Source organism: Leiobunum rupestre, chromosome 3 (genome assembly GCF_980474605.1).
Source record: "Leiobunum rupestre chromosome 3, qqLeiRupe1.1.hap1, whole genome shotgun sequence".
NCBI lineage: Eukaryota > Metazoa > Arthropoda > Arachnida > Opiliones > Sclerosomatidae > Leiobunum > Leiobunum rupestre.
The window spans coordinates 45,887,224-45,905,568 of NC_143386.1; the positions used below are offsets into that span (position 1 = coordinate 45,887,224).

The 18,345-nt window shown below is 41.3% G+C and overlaps 2 protein-coding genes across 3 annotated transcripts; one reads left to right on the plus strand and one right to left on the minus strand.

Moving 5' to 3' along the window:
- Positions 1 to 2,116: 2,116 nt before the first annotated feature.
- LOC149951946 (ATP-binding cassette sub-family C member 4-like) lies at positions 2,117 to 14,378 on the minus strand. Its single transcript, XM_090168392.1, has 20 exons — positions 14,111 to 14,378; positions 8,644 to 8,754; positions 7,492 to 7,615; positions 7,216 to 7,434; positions 6,900 to 7,153; positions 6,327 to 6,819; positions 6,175 to 6,264; positions 5,914 to 6,105; positions 5,668 to 5,849; positions 5,518 to 5,614; positions 5,210 to 5,440; positions 4,980 to 5,152; positions 4,617 to 4,927; positions 4,479 to 4,558; positions 4,268 to 4,418; positions 3,976 to 4,206; positions 3,809 to 3,909; positions 2,890 to 3,336; positions 2,547 to 2,825; positions 2,117 to 2,487 (listed from the first exon to the last, which is right to left on the minus strand). The coding sequence occupies exons 1-20, from the start codon at positions 14,185 to 14,187 to the stop codon at positions 2,242 to 2,244; spliced, it is 4,089 nt and encodes a 1,362-aa protein (XP_090024518.1). The 5' UTR covers positions 14,188 to 14,378; the 3' UTR covers positions 2,117 to 2,241.
- A 1,825-nt stretch (positions 14,379 to 16,203) lies between these two features.
- On the plus strand, positions 16,204 to 17,459 carry LOC149951947 (uncharacterized). 2 transcript variants are annotated; one of them, XM_090168399.1, is made up of 6 exons: positions 16,204 to 16,324; positions 16,424 to 16,521; positions 16,602 to 16,790; positions 16,860 to 16,953; positions 17,025 to 17,088; positions 17,211 to 17,459. In XM_090168399.1, exons 3-6 carry the CDS (start codon positions 16,624 to 16,626, stop codon positions 17,369 to 17,371), a joined length of 486 nt encoding a protein of 161 aa, XP_090024525.1. In that variant the 5' UTR covers positions 16,204 to 16,324; positions 16,424 to 16,521; positions 16,602 to 16,623; the 3' UTR covers positions 17,372 to 17,459. The 2 variants fall into 2 exon arrangements, with proteins under 2 accessions (XP_090024525.1, XP_090024524.1); XM_090168398.1 differs by having other exon boundaries at positions 16,204 to 16,521.
- The last annotated feature ends 886 nt before the right edge of the window (positions 17,460 to 18,345 follow it).

The following is an 18,345-nucleotide window of genomic DNA, read 5'->3' on the forward strand; positions in this document are numbered from 1 at the left end:
GTGTACGGGTAGGACTTTAATGCCTGGGGAAGACACGCTTTAACTGTGGTGACAGTATCATAAATTTTGTTTTCTTTTCGTTTAATATTAGTTTCCTGTCTGCCAATTTATTTTTAAGATTTGTTATGTCTGTTTCAATATTGCTTATTAAACCCGATATGTTGAATAAAGATTGAAGGAGATAATTATCATCTGCATACTCATATGATATGATATGATGTGATAGATTCTAAACAACTGTGAATATCTGCTGTATATATGTTATACAGGATGTCCACTAAAAACTTATCCACTGCTAATAATTCAAAATCAATTTTTGCTAGGAATTTAATATTTTCGGATCGCATAGCTGTCACAAGGGATCATTTAATTGATGAGATTTGGGATTTTCAAAAATCATTTTAACCCTTATGGAGAACACTATTACCACATTGGAATCAAAATTCTTACTTTTATAATATCATATAATTGTTTTATGTATAAGGAATTTAATTATCAATAAACAGAAATCAATACCTTATTTCCAAAACAAACGATAATGTAATAATCTTTCGAAAAATAAAATTTTCGCTGTTTTCCTACGCACTGTTAAAGTTATTGAGCGCGCTCATTTTTACACACATTCCTAAGGGATTTGTGTGAACTGGGGCCCACGTACAGTGTAGCCGATGCCGCCGTATTCCACATAACTCTCCCAGAATTAGGCTTGGAAGGGCCAGTGATATCTCAATTGAAAGGGTATATCATGCCAGTGGCGTAGCCAGAAATTCGTCAAGGGGGGGGGGGTCGAAGTTTGTGAATGTGAAGATGGGGGTCGAGAAGGGGGTGGAAATTTAGTACAGTCAAAGGTATGCCCAAAGGGGGGTCTGAACCCGGAAACCCCCCCCCTTTTCTGCGCCACTGTATCATGCCGGTGGTAGCACGTCATGAACGCAAATTATTAGTTACCATCTTAATTTTGTTTAAGTACTCAAATATAAAGTTTCGTTGCTTTCCGCTTCGTAGTTAAATATAAATAATTAGTAGAACGCCAAAACAATTCTAATTTTGGCGTGGTTATTGACTTCATTGACTAATCGTTGTTTCTCATTGGCCGCTATCCCCAACACAGAGTTTAGGCTTGGATACAAAATGTAGATGCTACTGATTTCGTGGTCAAATACGAAAAACCTCCTATAGAATTATGCGATTCTACACTGAATTTTGTACGTGGGTGCTTACATGGTTTTAAAAACACGCTCACGCTTATCCTTTAGAGCGCGCGCTGAATTGGCATCGCCATATTATCTAGTAAAGATATTACAAGAATCATCTTGGTAGGATAGTGGGGACTATATAATCTACCCGATGCAGTGGAGAAACATAAGCCAGGACCATAGTCCGTGACGTCACAAAATAGGCGCAATAAAATTATCGTTCAGAATAAAATCCGCAGCGGGGCGCTGCACGTAAATTTCATTTTTATATTAAATAAACTTAACGACGGTATTTCATCAAGTGAGTGACATTTTCGGAAAACCCATGATAAAATGAACGATAAAAATGTAAAGTAGTTAAGACCAAGTTTGTACTGATCATTTCTGAACTACGTTTTCGGTTGCATCAAGAATGTATTTATTTATACTCAGGGAGAATGAATATGTCGAGACTATCGACGGACACGTTGAGGCCTTAACCCCGTCACGCTAGGGGGGGGGGGGGGAAAGAAGGTGGTCTTATTTTTTTGCGTCCTCGCAGCAGAGTTAATCGCGTCGAAAAACGTAATTTTTAAGAACCAATGAGATTGCAGTATTATTTGATTTTATTAAAGCGGAGGAGCATACCGGGGGCCCCAACGGGTGGAATTGGAGAAACCCTAAAAATAATCTCGACATATTCATTCTCCCTGAGTATAAATAAATGCATTCTTGGTTGCATTAAGAAATTTGTAAGTTAAAGGCCGACTACATAAATCTATGGTTTACTCTGTCTTTCACTGGAAGTAGGCTTACTGCAATACACGTGTGCCATGCAGTCGGCCTACTTCCAGTGAAAGACAGAGTAAACCGAAGATTTATGTAGTCGGCCTTTAAGGGAGATTTCTGGCCAATTCGCCGGACCTCATTTTTAGAAAACGTAGGAATAATTTTATTTTATTAAGACACGAGTTATATACATCTTAAAAAAACTATGAAAGAAATTAAAAGAAATTAAAATAAATGCTGATTAAATAAAAAAATAGTTATACTATATTTTCACATTTTAAACTATTCTCGACGTGTCTAATGATTTGACACTGTTGGAGCCTATTCCGTTTATACCGCTGTTGCTTCTTTGGACGCTATGTTGTCCGACGTCGTTTTTTCTTTTGGCCGCTTTGGCGATTTCGTACAACTGCTTGGACATGACCGGTCCAGTTTGCTTGACCATATCGGTCAATTGAGAAGATTCTCGGTCCAAGAGCGCCAACGGTTCGTCAAACTCCACGATTTTCCCAGCGTCCAATACCTAAATTAAGAAGCGACTGTAAATTTACATTCCAAGTACCGTTTTTTCAAGGCCCTTACAAGTATTTTGTCAGAGTCCATGATGGTATTAAGACGATGAGCAATGGTCAGAACTGTGCAATGACCGAATTTATCCCTAATTGTGTTTTGTATCAATGCGTCCGTCTTGTGGTCGACGTTAGCCGTGGCTTCGTCCAGAACCAATATCTTATTCCGCCTCAGTAAAGCTCTCGCCAGACAGATAAGTTGTCGTTGTCCAACGCTGAAGTTGCTACCACCTTCGGACATTTGGTTGTCCAGTCCTCCGGGCAGTTCCATAACCGCTTCTTTCAGTTGAACCTTCGACCATCGAATGACATTAAATACTTGGTAAGAAATAACTTATTCATATAGTCGCGCTTACTTCCTCGAGAACTGCCCACAATTCTTCGTCTTTTTTATCATTGAACGGGTCAATATTGCGTCTCACGGGACCCGTGAATAGGATCGGATCTTGCGGGATGATGGAGATTTTGCTTCTGAGGTCGTGAAGGCCTATCTCCTGGCTGTTGACCCCGTCGATGGTCAGCGTTCCTTGCGGCTCAGTCATTCGAAAGAGGGCGGCGATGATGGAACTTTTCCCCGCCCCAGTTCGCCCCACTATACCCACCTTATCACCTCCCTTGATGTGACAGTTGAGGTTCTTCAGCACCGGTACGTCCCCGGTATCCGGGTAAGTCAAACTGAAGTTTATCATATCTATGGATCCTTGTTTCGGCCAATCCGGAGGTGGTTTCTTATCCGGGGGAGCTTCCAGTTCGGCTTCCGGTTTCAGTTTACTATATTCAAGAACTCTTTCGACCGCTGTCATCTGCAACGAACAACCATTTTTATTCTCCACTTTATAATCAAGTGCAGGGTTGCCACACGTCAGGGAAAACAGCGAAATCAGGGAAAAGTCAGGGAATTTAAAAATGGGCCTAAAAAGTCAGGGAAATGTCAGGGAATTTTAAGAATTGGTACAAATTCAGGGAAAAGTCAGGGAATTCAATTTTATCTTGGCACTTGTTGAAGGTAATTCAACTCTAGATCTATGACAAATTCTATGATTATCATTTATTTCCTTGAATGTTTTGCAAATTTTTTCAACATTGCAATAACCTTTTTACTAAAATATAAGTTCATCTTAATTTATTAACTTCTGATAAAAGTAAAATATAAAAGAAAAATTTTGGCCTTAATAAGTCAGGGAAAATCTGTTAAAATGGTCAGGGAAAACAGGGAATAGTCAGGGAATTTGAATCTGAAAATTTGGTGGCAACCCTGAAGTGTCAAGTACTTACTTGACTCTCCAATTCGGCAGACTGCCTTACTCCCCATTGGAAGGTTCCTGTTAACACCAAGGCCGAGGAAATAGCCAAACCAACGTTACCACCGGTTGTTCCTGGAGTATTAGAACGATATAGTTAATATGGCTTACGATACATGATGTACAACAAGCGCCACCAACCTGTGTCCACGGCTATGAGAAATACCGTAAGGAAAGTGATGTAAAGCACCGTCAGTAAGTCAAGCATAATGGCGAACCACCGAGCTATGCACAAGAGAGTGAACCAGGACGACGTATGCATGTCCTGGAAAGCGCAAAAATCCCTTTCGAACTTTCGTTGAACGCCGAAGGACCTGATGGTCGTGATGCCGTATAATGACGTCGATAAATGGGAGAAAACGGGACTCCTCGCTGTCCCCGGGAAAAATAGATTACCAATAATGCAACTACATAAATCCATTAGATGTCTCACTTGTTCCCTCGAGTCTCTTGACGTCCCTCGCGGTATGGATGTAAAACCTCCGAATATAAACGAAGACGAAGATGAGTATTACAGTTGGAATGGAGACGTAGGGGCTGACGTAGATGACCACGGCCACGATTCCCAGTAAAGTTAAAACGTTCTGAAACAGGCCTACGTGTTATTTTCAAACTCAAGATATGTCTTTAGTAAAAGTATTTACAGTCAACATATCAACGACAGTGAACGGTAGGAAGTCATCGATTAGACCCAAGTCTTTGGTGAAACGGTTTAGAATTCTACCTGCGAGGTTGGTGTTTTGTTAATGACTTTTAATAACTTCCAAGTAAGCGTTACTCACCAACGGGATTTTTATCGAAAAAGGCTATTGGAGCTCGACTAACGCATTGAAACATGGTATTGTGCATGTTTATGGATGCCTCCATACAAACGAAGAACGAAGCTACTGTTCGGGTTAAAGATAGTACAAACAGGGCCACCATCAACCCGGAATATATGTAGATGTTGGTGTAGATGTCCGTGAAGTCCCCGGTGATGTCGCCCCACGTAATTCCCCTGGAAGACGGGGTCGTGTCGTTTGGAAACACCAGATCGATATCGTTTGTTGAGTTTGATGGAATTTCCTTATTTTTCATTTCCTCGTAGTTGGTCCTTGAAGAAATATTTTGAATTGGCGCTTCCTTTCGATCAATCTTTCACTTACCACAAGGACAACCAGTAATCGCTGTAGCTATATATCAACTGCGCCAAGAGATTACTTAAAATGACGAATACAATGAAGAGAAAACCTCCACCCGCCTTGACGTAATTGAAGTAGGTGGAAGCCCTCACTGATCCCTCGCCTTTCTGCTCGGCGGCTTGCTTGGGGGCATCTTTCTATAGCGAAGAACCTTCATTTAGTTAAACGAATATGGTCAAATTTAGTGATCTTACGTTTAGTTTATCGATGTCATCGTCTTGCACGAAGCCCATGGACGCCAATGAAGTTAGGGACGAGTACATGGATGTCGTTGGGTCCGGGGTGGGCAGCGGGGTAAGTAGTTCGTCCTTTTGTATACTCTGCGATTCGCTGGTCTTTCGTGCCGTTTCTTCGTCCACTATGGCCAAAAGGTCGTATCCTTGGTTGATCAGGTCGTGGAAACCGCCTATAGCTAATACTTTACCCTGTGTATTTAACGCTGAATTCTTGAGAATACCCTTACCGTTGTATAATCAAAGTTAATTATAGTGTTGATTCTTACGTGTTTTAAGATGATTATTCTATGGGCCGACTTTAAAAACTGTACTTGATGAGTGACGAGAATACGAGCCTTCTTTTTAATGTATCCGTTAATGCATCTAAACATTAAGTTTGTTACTCGAGTCATTTCGTTGACTGAGACTGTATTTACTTGTCGAATAAATGCTTGGCCACCGAAACGTCGACGGCGCTGAGGGGGTCGTCCATTAAGTACACGTCGCCATCCATATAGATTGAGCGGGCTAAGTTGACTCTCGCCTTTTGACCACCGCTAAGGGATACCCCTCGTTCACCAACCAAAGTTTGGTCACCGTACGGTAAGAGTTTAATGTCCTGGGAACGGTTCGTAAACTTGTGAATTGCAATCTTAGTACTTTTGAAAATAATTTCGAATTACCTTGTCGAGCGCGCATACGTGAAGAACTCTTTGGTACTTGTACTTCTCCATAGGTAATCCAAAGAGGACATTTTGCTGTATCGTTCCCGCAAAGACCCAAGGTTCTTGAGACGAGTAGGCCATCTTTCCGCGTATTTTAATTTCTCCTTTACTGGCTGGGAGCTCGCCCAAGATAGTCATGAGCAATGATGACTGTTTAATATACAGAAAATTTAAAGATTCGTGAAAATTAATTAGGTAATTAAACGAAAACTTTATTACCTTTCCGGATCCAACGGGACCAACGATGGCCCATAATTCTCCCGGTTGTACATTCATATTAAGGTCACTCAAGGTCATTTCTTCAGATTCCTGAAAAAACTCCTATTAGACGGCCTGCCTCGTCGATTGTTTATTTATAAGGACAAACTCACTTCGTTCCACTTGGCGGAGACTTTATTCAACCAAATTCCGCACTTGTCCGGTTCGACCTTCAAATTACTTTGGTCGACCGTCGAAGACTCTTCTTGCTCGCCCAGTTCCATGAATTTCTGAATTCGTTCCAGCGAGATGCTGGACTCGGCCCATTGCGAAATGGCCATAGGGAAGAAGAAAGTCATGGAAAGACGCAGGTTGTTGTACAGACTCATACTGACGAACACGATCTCGGCCGTTAAGTGGTTTCCCATCAGCATATAGGCCACGAAACAGACGAAGACTATGACTTTGGAAGCGGCAAAATAAACCGCGATGTTGATTCCTCGTAGGATGGACGTGTATCGGATACGGCTGATCTCTTTCTCTCTAGCCGTCGCAACCAGTCGCGCGAACGGGTACTCCCAAGTATACATTTTAATTACCCGCATCCCGGTCACGATTTCGTTCATGAGTCGAACTCGCTCGTCTGTTAGGATTGCGGTGTGAGATCTGTTCAAGTAAAAAATATTTGCTCCAAGTTAATCGGGTCCGCGCTGGCGTTTCTAAGCGTAGGAAGCCGCGGAGGTAACCTGAGTTTGGAGAAGATTTTCCCCATGTAGGTTTGGAAGGGGATAAAGAGCAGCAAGACCACCAGTCCGAAGAGACAGGACACTCCCAAATGGTCCCATAGAATGGACAAGACGATGATGGTTTGAATGGGTCCAACGATAAAGAACGGCAGATAAACTACAGCCTGGTCAAATCGGTTGACGTCGTTGGACAGCAAATTTACCATCTGACCCACCGTCGTTTTACCCAAGGATCTTTGACTTAGTTTCAGCGACTGTTGGGTTTTAGGACGTTAGTATAATTATAATAATAATTATTAGAGGTCATAAATTCAACCTTTCGGTAAATGAGAGTGCAAGCCGCTACACGTATCCTCATTCCGGATCGAAGCATCCCGAAGAAAAGCGGATGGTGCGAGCAGACGTAAGCGAAGGCGAAGAAACAGACGCCCGCCGCTGATAAGTAACACTCCAAATCTGTCAGAGAGCCGGGTTCGCTGAAGTACCTGATCAGCCAACCCAGACATATGGGTTGCAAGACTCGCGTGACGCATTCCTGAAAGCGAAAGTTGGTATTACGTATCTCAACTGCCACTCAATTCGTCATAATTACCTCCACGAGACAAAAGAAGGATTGAATAAAGTACGCTTTACCAAAGGCTCGTATAACCGCCAACCTCAAACTGGCTCGGTATTTTTTTCTAGTCTTCTGACGTCGTAATTCTTCCTCCCATTCTCTGTAAGTGTCAACAAGTGCGTTTGATTATTCGGCGAATTTTGGAATTTCAACAGCGAGAACCACGTGTTGAATTTTCAACCAAACATCGTTCATATTATTGTCAAGATATTTTTCTGTTAATCAATTGGCAAATTCAGTTGCCATTTGATTTTAAATGGCTGAATAATTTAGCTTTGTTAAATTAACATTTAATATTAGTCGTCCATTTCCTTCTTTATATGTTCCCATAATTTATTACCACTACCAGAAGTTTATAATTAACTACTTTTACGATAAATTAAACTATTCGCTGGTTCTGGTGGAAAGAATTAATTACTCTTCACCGTGAAGTATTCGTCAAGGTCAGAGTACCGGAGCTACACTTTCTAGTCCTCCTCAAAAGCGGCAGTAAAGAGAGTAAACTGATACCATCGTCTACTTATCCAGAATTTATCTGCCAAAATGTCCACCGGCAGCCCTTTTTGGGTAACATTTCCACCTTGAGTCGAACTATTCGTCACCACAAAACAGTGGCATAGCGAGGGTTTGTGGCGCCCTGGGCAAGTCTCTTAATTGGCACCCTTTTAGCATATAAAATCCCCAAAATGCAACGTTTTCCGTTGACAAAAAGGTCGTCAAACAGTTTTTGGCGCACCCTTATGAGTGGCGCCCAGGGCGGATGCCCCCCTTGCCCCCCTCGCTACGCCTCTGCCACAAAATCAAAGTAAAATGAAGTCATAGGGCTACACTTCTTACCCTAATCCTATTATCTTAATTACAATTTTAAAGGTATCCTTCATTTTGTTATGGCGCACGCGTTGAGAAAACGGAAAACGCTTTTTTATCAACGCACTACGTTTTAGCAGTTAGATACTCTCCAAGAAAGGGGTCTGGTTTATAAACTTCTGACAAGATTTGTAATACTATCAGTTTCAGAAGCATTTTCGTGTCTCCAACTGCGACTTTTTCCAAACAAAAAGTACATGTTTTTGTCATGCGTGCTTGTGATATATTTAGGAGGCCGCAATGTGCGTGAAAGATACTTACCGTTCCAGTTTGTCGCCCAAATGAACTGAGCCATCGTCGCTAGGGCAATCGTACAGATCTTCTTCCCCCAGTTCTTTCTTATATCCCATTCTGAAGTACGGCAACGTCCAGCTAACAATTAAAATGTTAAGACGAATCTATCAACGCTGCTAGATTATGGGCTGGTTTCCACTAGGGCAAAAACGCCGCGATGGTGAGCGTCGTCGTAAAAAAAAGTATTAGGCCTAAAGGCTGGTTTTCACTAGGGCAAAAACGCCGCGATGGTGAGCGTCGTCGTAAAAAAAATGCATTAGGGCTAAAGGCTGGTTTCCACTAGGACAAAAATGCCGCGATGGTGAGCGTCGTCGTAAAAAAATGCATTAGGGCTAAAGGCTGGTTTCCACTAGGGCAAAAACGCCACGATAGTTAGCGTCGACGCAAAAAAAATGCATTAGGCCTAAAGGGTGGTTTTCACTAGGGCAAAAACGCCGCGATGGAGAGCGTCGACGGAAAAAAAATGTATTAGGCCTAAAGGCTGGTTTTTACTAGGGCAAAAACGCCGCGATGGCGAGCGTCGGTGCCCAAAAAAATGTATTAGGCCTAAAGTCTGGTTTCTACTAGGGCAAAAACGCCGCGATGATGAGTGTCAACGCAAAAAAAATGTATTAAGCCTAAAGGGTGGTTTTCACTAGGGCGAAAACGCCGCGATAGTGAGCGTCGACGCAAAAAAAAGTATTAGGCCTAAAGGCTGGTTTTTACTAGGGCAAAAACGCCGCGATGGCGAGCGTCGGTGCCCAAAAAATGTATTAGGCCTAAAGTCTGGTTTCTACTAGGGCAAAAACGCCGCGATGATGAGTGTCAACGCAAAAAAAATGTATTAGGCCTAAAGCCTGGTTTCCACTAGGGCAAAAACACCACGATGGCGAGCGTCGACGCAAATAAAAATACATTAGGCCTAAAGGCTGGTTTTTACTAGGGCAAAAACGCCGCGATGGCGAGCGTCGGTGCCCAAAAAAATGTATTAGGCCTAAAGTCTGGTTTCTACTAGGGCAAAAACGCCGCGATGATGAGTGTCAACGCAAAAAAAATGTATTAAGCCTAAAGGGTGGTTTTCACTAGGGCGAAAACGCCGCGATAGTGAGCGTCGACGCAAAAAAAAGTATTAGGCCTAAAGGCTGGTTTTCACTAGGGCAAAAACGCCGCGATGGAGAGCGTTGACGCAAAAAAAATGTATTAGGCCTAAAGCCTGGTTTCCACTAGGGCAAAAACGCCGCGATGGTGAGCGTCAACGCAAAAAAAAATGTATTAGGCCTAAAGCCTGGTTTCCACTAGGGCAAAAACACCACGATGGCGAGCGTCGACGCAAATAAAAATGCATTGGGCCTAAAGGCTGGTTTTTACTAGGGCAAAAACGCCGCGATGGCGAGCGTCGGTGCCCAAAAAAATGTATTAGGCCTAAAGTATGGTTTCTACTAGGGCAAAAACGCCGCGATGATGAGTGTCAACGCAAAAAAAATGTATTAAGCCTAAAGGGTGGTTTTCACTAGGGCGAAAACGCCGCGATAGTGAGCGTCGACGCAAAAAAAATGTATTAGGCCTAAAGTCTGGTTTCTACTAGGGCAAAAACGCCGCGATGATGAGTGTCAACGCAAAAAAAATGTATTAAGCCTAAAGGGTGGTTTTCACTAGGGCAAAAACGCCACGATAGTTAGCGTCGACGCAAAAAAAATGCATTAGGCCTAAAGGGTGGTTTTCACTAGGGCGAAAACGCCGCGATGGAGAGCGTCGACGCAAAAAAAATGTATTAGGCCTAAAGGCTGGTTTCCACTAGGGCAAAAACGCCACGATAGTTAGCGTCGACGCAAAAAAAATGCATTAGGCCTAAAGGGTGATTTTCACTAGGGCAAAAACGCCGCGATGGAGAGCGTCGACGGAAAAAAAATGTATTAGGCCTAAAGGCTGGTTTCCACTAGGGCAAAAACGCCACGATGGCGAGCGTCGACGCAAATAAAAATGCATTAGGCCTAAAGGCTGGTTTTTACTAGGGCAAAAACGCCGCGATGGCGAGCGTCGGTGCCCAAAAAATGTATTAGGCTTAAAGTCTAGTTTCTACTAGGGCAAAAACGCCGCGATGATGAGTGTCAACGCAAAAAAAATTATTAAGCCTAAAGGCTGGTTTTCACTAGGGCGAAAACGCCGCGATAGTGAGCGTCGACGCAAAAAAAATGTATTAGGCCTAAAGTCTGGTTTCTACAAGGGCAAAAACGCCGCGATGATGAGTGTCAACGCAAAAAAAATTTATTAAGCCTAAAGGGTGGTTTTCACTAGGGCAAAAACGCCACGATAGTTAGCGTCGACGCAAAAAAAATGCATTAGGCCTAAAGGGTGGTTTTCACTAGGGCAAAAACGCCGCGATGGAGAGCGTCGACGGAAAAAAAATGTATTAGGCCTAAAGGCTGGTTTCCACTAGGGCAAAAACACCACGATGGCGAGCGTCGACGCCAATAAAAATGCATTAGGCCTAAAGGCTGGTTTTTACTAGGGCAAAAACGCCGCGATGGCGAGCGTCGACGCAAATAAAAATGCATTAGGCCTAAAGGCTGGTTTTTACTAGGGCAAAAACGCCGCGATGGCGAGCGTCGGTGCCCAAAAAATGTATTAGGCTTAAAGTCTAGTTTCTACTAGGGCAAAAACGCCGCGATGATGAGTGTCAACGCAAAAAAAATTATTAAGCCTAAAGGCTGGTTTTCACTAGGGCGAAAACGCCGCGATAGTGAGCGTCGACGCAAAAAAAATGTATTAGGCCTAAAGTCTGGTTTCTACTAGGGCAAAAACGCCGCGATGATGAGTGTCAACGCAAAAAAAATGTATTAAGCCTAAAGGGTGGTTTTCACTAGGGCAAAAACGCCACGATAGTTAGCGTCGACGCAAAAAAAATGCATTAGGCCTAAAGGGTGGTTTTCACTAGGGCAAAAACGCCGCGATGGAGAGCGTCGACGGAAAAAAAATGTATTAGGCCTAAAGGCTGGTTTCCACTAGGGCAAAAACGCCGCGATGGTGAGCGTCAACGCAAAAAAAATGTATTAGGCCTAAAGCCTGGTTTCCACTAGGGCAAAAACACCACGATGGCGAGCGTCGACGCCAATAAAAATGCATTAGGCCTAAAGGCTGGTTTTTACTAGGGCAAAAACGCCGCGATGGCGAGCGTCGGTGCCCAAAAAAATGTATTAGGCCTAAAGTCTGGTTTCTACTAGGGCAAAAACGCCGCGATGATGAGTGTCAACGCAAAAAAAATGTATTAGGCCTAAAGCCTGGTTTCCACTAGGGCAAAAACACCACGATGGCGAGCGTCGACGCAAATAAAAATACATTAGGCCTAAAGGCTGGTTTTTACTAGGGCAAAAACGCCGCGATGGCGAGCGTCGGTGCCCAAAAAAATGTATTAGGCCTAAAGTATGGTTTCTACTAGGGCAAAAACGCCGCGATGATGAGTGTCAACGCAAAAAAATGTATTAAGCCTAAAGGGTGGTTTTCACTAGGGCGAAAACGCCGCGATAGTGAGCGTCGACGCAAAAAAAATGTATTAGGCCTAAAGTCTGGTTTCTACTAGGGCAAAAACGCCGCGATGATGAGTGTCAACGCAAAAAAAATGTATTAAGCCTAAAGGGTGGTTTTCACTAGGGCAAAAACGCCACGATAGTTAGCGTCGACGCAAAAAAAATGCATTAGGCCTAAAGGGTGGTTTTCACTAGGGCAAAAACGCCGCGATGGAGAGCGTCGACGGAAAAAAAATGTATTAGGCCTAAAGGCTGGTTTCCACTAGGGCAAAAACGCCGCGATGGTGAGCGTCAACGCAAAAAAAATGTATTAGGCCTAAAGCCTGGTTTCCACTAGGGCAAAAACGCCGCGATGGCGAGCGTCGGTGCCCAAAAAATGTATTAGGCTTAAAGTCTAGTTTCTACTAGGGCAAAAACGCCGCGATGATGAGTGTCAACGCAAAAAAAATTATTAAGCCTAAAGGCTGGTTTTCACTAGGGCGAAAACGCCGCGATAGTGAGCGTCGACGCAAAAAAAAATGTATTAGGCCTAAAGTCTGGTTTCTACTAGGGCAAAAACGCCGCGATGATGAGTGTCAACGCAAAAAAAATGTATTAAGCCTAAAGGGTGGTTTTCACTAGGGCAAAAACGCCACGATGGCGAGCGTCGACGCCAATAAAAATGCATTAGGCCTAAAGGCTGGTTTTTACTAGGGCAAAAACGCCGCGATGGCGAGCGTCGGTGCCCAAAAAAATGTATTAGGCCTAAAGTCTGGTTTCTACTAGGGCAAAAACGCCGCGATGATGAGTGTCAACGCAAAAAAAATGTATTAGGCCTAAAGCCTGGTTTCCACTAGGGCAAAAACACCACGATGGCGAGCGTCGACGCAAATAAAAATACATTAGGCCTAAAGGCTGGTTTTTACTAGGGCAAAAACGCCGCGATGGCGAGCGTCGGTGCCCAAAAAAATGTATTAGGCCTAAAGTATGGTTTCTACTAGGGCAAAAACGCCGCGATGATGAGTGTCAACGCAAAAAAAATGTATTAAGCCTAAAGGGTGGTTTTCACTAGGGCGAAAACGCCGCGATAGTGAGCGTCGACGCAAAAAAAATGTATTAGGCCTAAAGTCTGGTTTCTACTAGGGCAAAAACGCCGCGATGATGAGTGTCAACGCAAAAAAAATGTATTAAGCCTAAAGGGTGGTTTTCACTAGGGCAAAAACGCCACGATAGTTAGCGTCGACGCAAAAAAAAATGCATTAGGCCTAAAGGGTGGTTTTCACTAGGGCGAAAAGGCCGCGATGGAGAGCGTCGACGCAAAAAAAATGTATTAGGCCTAAAGGCTGGTTTCCACTAGGGCAAAAACGCCACGATGGCGAGCGTCGACGCAAATAAAAATGCATTAGGCCTAAAGGCTGGTTTTTACTAGGGCAAAAACGCCGCGATGGCGAGCGTCGGTGCCCAAAAAAATGTATTAGGCTTAAAGTCTAGTTTCTACTAGGGCAAAAACGCCGCGATGATGAGTGTCAACGCAAAAAAAATTATTAAGCCTAAAGGCTGGTTTTCACTAGGGCGAAAACGCCGCGATAGTGAGCGTCGACGCAAAAAAAAATGTATTAGGCCTAAAGTCTGGTTTCTACTAGGGCAAAAACGCCGCGATGATGAGTGTCAACGCAAAAAAAATGTATTAAGCCTAAAGGGTGGTTTTCACTAGGGCAAAAACGCCACGATAGTTAGCGTCGACGCAAAAAAAATGCATTAGGCCTAAAGGGTGGTTTTCACTAGGGCAAAAACGCCGCGATGGAGAGCGTCGGTGCCCAAAAAATATTTATTGGATTTTTGGCGTCGGCGCTCGCCGCCACGGCGGTTTTAGCCCTAACACCTATTCAACCTAGAAGAGCGTCGGGCCACTTGAAAAACTCCCTATTACAGATTGAAAAATAATGCCTCACCAGAACATGTATTTGGTCAGGTAGTTGATACTCTCCCACGGCGAGGGGTTTTTCCCCTGTGGTCTCACGTTCATCATTTTGTATAAATTTTATTTTAAATTTCGACTGATTGTACAATAATTTAAAACTACGGTTAGTTAATTTAACTGTAAAACTAGGTTAAACAATATTAGGAACTGTTTATATATCAAAGGTGGCCGATTTGTTTTTCACACGACTGTTGCCGATCTCGTCCCTGCTTCTAGTTGATAATCCCTTTCGACAATGATTAAAGCTTAAAACCTTTCTCTCCTCTCGAAAGGCCAGAGAGTAGATAAGCACCTTTTATTAGCTGATAAATTGAGAGTTTTCAATAATTTCAAAGCGAGATGACGAAGCCAATTAGGTGTGATAACGGGCCACTCGCGGCACTGTAAGTTCTCTTTTTTATGACTTTAACGAGCGCACATATCGAAGTCTTAGTTCAGGGTCTGTAGTTTCTTCATTTATAGCGCGTCTGTTTCCACGCCCTTCATTTCGACAAAACATTTTTAAATTGGTAATTTTCTTCGAGAAATTGATTACTTTACGCCGTAATAAATCGTTTAATTGCGCCGTAGATGTAACGTTCTTGTAATTTAGTTTCATTTCGGTCTCCTCCGGATAATAATAATTCGTCAATGGCATAATTGCACCGCTCGTACATGGATAATGCCTATATTTAACTCTTTAAGACACGTATCATTATTTAATCTCGTTTAACGGTAGCTCGTCTGGAAAAAGAGTTCACTTACCCCATTTCCTTTTTTTTAACAATCAAAATACGATAATATATATACGCCTAACTAGAACAGTTTCGTTTAGAACATGATATATTATTTAAAATCTTCAGTGTGAAAACGATAAGGGGTTTCTCAAATTAATTTATAGTTTAGTTTTATTTAGGAAAAATTATAATATTTCAGATTGTGAACGTGGATGTTTGACTCAAGGCCGCAGAGAACGGGCCAGGGCCCAGGTAAAATATTAATGTCGGGCCCCAATAGAGCGGTAACTATTGGAGATAATTATATATTTAAGGGATAAGTACACCTCGTTTGTTCCTAATCGGGGCCCCGAGGCTGCACGGGCCCTGGTAATTTCTACCGGCTTCCCCCCTCTCTTGTCGGGCCTGGTTTGACTTGCCACATTGAGAAGATTTTAAAGTGTCCTTGCTTTAAGAATTGTGATTAAAATAAAGAAACTTTCTAGTTAACGTAACGCACCGTAGTTTTGAAAGCCATTACTTAAATTTTCAGTACATTTACATCACATTACCGGAAGTCCCTAGCCGTATCGTCTCCTGAGGTGTGAATGGCAATGGAGCTTTGGACCTAGGAGCAACAAACACAGCACCCCGCGCAAGGAGATCGTACCCTGTCAAAAGTCGAGCATTTTCTTGCGTACAGTTTTCATTGGCTAGACGCTTTAGCGCCTGCTGCCGTCGGAATGGGAAAATTTGGAAATTGTCTCCCCCCAGCCCATAAAACGTGCAGCCTAAAGGTTAGTCCAATGAAATTTGTACACAACACTGCGTTAGCGTGTTTTAAGGCTAGCTGCGTTCTCCTTGTGTTTGTTGTTCCTAGCTTAGACATTCTAAAGCCCCAAACACACATACGGTTCGCAAGCGATTTCCCTTGCGAATTTTCGCGCACGCGCCCATGCGCCATGACTTCCATTCTATTTAAGTCACGCGACGCGACGCTATTTACCCGCGAAATTTCGCACGCGAAGGCTATGTGTGCATCCACCTTAAGTGTTTGCATTTCCCGTGTTTAATCATTTAATACGGCGTGTAAGACGTTAATAATATATCTCTCGCGAGATTGTGGAATAAACTCGGGGCTTGGAAAGTATGAGAAATGACCTCTAGTTTGGGAGAAATTGAGGGAAAATAAATAATCAAAATTTAGAGTATACTTCTGTTTATACTGATCCTTGATCCATCTATTATTTGTTTATAATTTTGTGGCGTTATTATCGTCCTCCCTTTAAAATTATTATTATCTTGAATTTAGAGCTTCATCCATCCAAGCCAAGGTTTTTAAAAAAAGTGCATGCATCAGCTAGATGGACCATAACGACTCACGTTTCGCCATCTGTTGGCAACTAATAAACCTTTAAAAAATACTTTTTGAGTCGCGCGGTTTTTCCAAATCACTTTTGTTCACGTGAAAATTTTAAAATTTAGGTTTAAGTTAAGTAGTTTATTATTGAAAGATATCCTGATCAAAATCTTTGGTCATAATTTATTGTGATTATAAATTATACCTAAAGAGGTATAAATCATTTTTCAGGCTGTGGTGGTGTGATAAAGATAGCCGTGCTTATCTAAGGCTTAACTGGTTTAATCAGGATCCAAAATTCTAAAATAATATTTTTGGATTGTTAAGGTAGATAATATTTACAACCTCGTAATATTATATGCTTATTTGCAATTTATAATGAACTTCAAAACTTCTTATTTAAATAGGATCTTTTTCGTTAGAAGTTAAATGTCAGAGTTAAATGACCTATCTGACAGCAGTGTTCTGCCTAAATCTAATTCAGAAACTGTTAAATATAGACAAGTGATAGTGAACTATTTATATTTGTCTCCATTTGTGGATACCATGCCTGTTAGTTCTAGTGATGATAAGTTTAAATATGAAATAGACGAGTGGTTAGTTATTACAGTTTTAGGTTCAAAATTTGGGACTGATTCAAATTAGTCCTACTGTGTATTTAAAAGGTATGAAGAGAACTTGTTTGAAGTGTCGATGCCTGACTGCCCAGAAATAGATACTGACTCTGACTTGACTACTTCAAATATCTCTAACCTAAATGTACAATTTGGAACATGTCTGCATTTCAAAAGGTTTTTGTTGATTGTAATTTTTGTATTGATACATTACAGGTTGTTGAAACTCAATCAGTAGAAATTCACGATAAAATGAATGAAAGCTGTGCACGATACTATGGTAAGATAATATTTCCTATATATTTATAGCTCTTCCATCAACTCGTAGAGATAAAGGTATTACCAACAATTTAAATATAATTATCAATGTCTTTATCTTTAACTACATGTTGCCACCGATAGAAAATACTGAAAATGATACCACTAAATGGATAAGTTTGGAAACCACTGGCTCTCAAACTAAGTGCGTGAAAACTAAATCGGTTAAATGTGGAACTTATAAATCTGGTTTTAGCTTAAACTGTATGCATCATTCGAAACTTGAAAATAGGCGTGTGAATTGAAATTTGAAGTTATCGTACCAAAAATATAGAGAATACATAAAATTTATATGAAGTACAGAAAAATTTGTGTGAAGAAAATAAATGAAATTATACGCATTATTTCATACAGTTTAATTTTTAATCTTATAAAGAATAAAAATGTACACCTATTGTATACAGCCTCATATGAAGGTATGGGCTTTTTCATATTACGGTAAATCGTAACAAAAAATACAAGTACAACAAATGTTACTACACTAATGTTATAACAGCTGAGAAAACATATTTAAATTTCAGCGCCACTAGAGCGAGATTATTCCATACATTAATTTTTATAAAATTGATTGTCTCGATTTGTTTAGGCTGCCTTTTGATCAGAGGCCTGCGATATACAATTTACGTAAAAGGCAAAATTACATCCATTTCTCATTGAATGCGTACCAGTTCTTAAAAAGAAATTATTTAAACGCGTTTTTGAAAGACAAAACCAGAGTTGATATTCGGTTCATTTTATTACATCGTTCAAAATAACTGGTATTTTATTTGTCTAAAAATAATAATAATCTAATTTATACCACTTAAAGAAGTTGGAAAGTAATTTTGAAGGACAAAAATCTTATTAAAATCATAGCCTAGAAATATTCACACTTTACCGTTATGAATAATTGTCAAGACTATCAAAGCCCTTCGTCAAACTGTCAGTTTTTGAGATCAAGACTGTATGAACCTTTATTTACTTTTCCATGAGCAAATACTTTTATCAAATTCACTTTCCAACTTCAAAATTTCAATAATTTTTAACATTTCATTAATTTTTTAAACATTAGATATCCATTTAATTTCTTATTTCTAAACCTAGTAAAATATATACGAACAGTTAATGGATATGTTGATTGCAAATAGGCTAGTATTTCTCTCATTCACTAAAGAAGCTAAACTAATACTGCCACAAAACAATAGTGATTAGGTTCATTACATAAAGGCATCATAAAATG

Coding starts and splice junctions, on each gene's coding strand:
- LOC149951946 (XM_090168392.1), bottom strand. CDS start 14,187: ATGATGAACGTGAGACCACAGGGGAAAAACCCCTCGCCGTGGGAGAGT. Junction 8,755..14,110: donor CTGACCAAATACATGTTCTG/GTGAGGCATTAT, acceptor TTTAATTGTTAG/CTGGACGTTGCCGTACTTCA. Junction 4,928..4,979: donor GATTACTGGTTGTCCTTGTG/GTAAGTGAAAGA, acceptor TATTTCTTCAAG/GACCAACTACGAGGAAATGA.
- LOC149951947 (XM_090168398.1), top strand. CDS start 16,624: ATGTCAGAGTTAAATGACCTATCTGACAGCAGTGTTCTGCCTAAATCT. Junction 16,791..16,859: donor AAATATGAAATAGACGAGTG/GTTAGTTATTAC, acceptor TGTATTTAAAAG/GTATGAAGAGAACTTGTTTG. Junction 16,954..17,024: donor CAAATATCTCTAACCTAAAT/GTACAATTTGGA, acceptor GATACATTACAG/GTTGTTGAAACTCAATCAGT.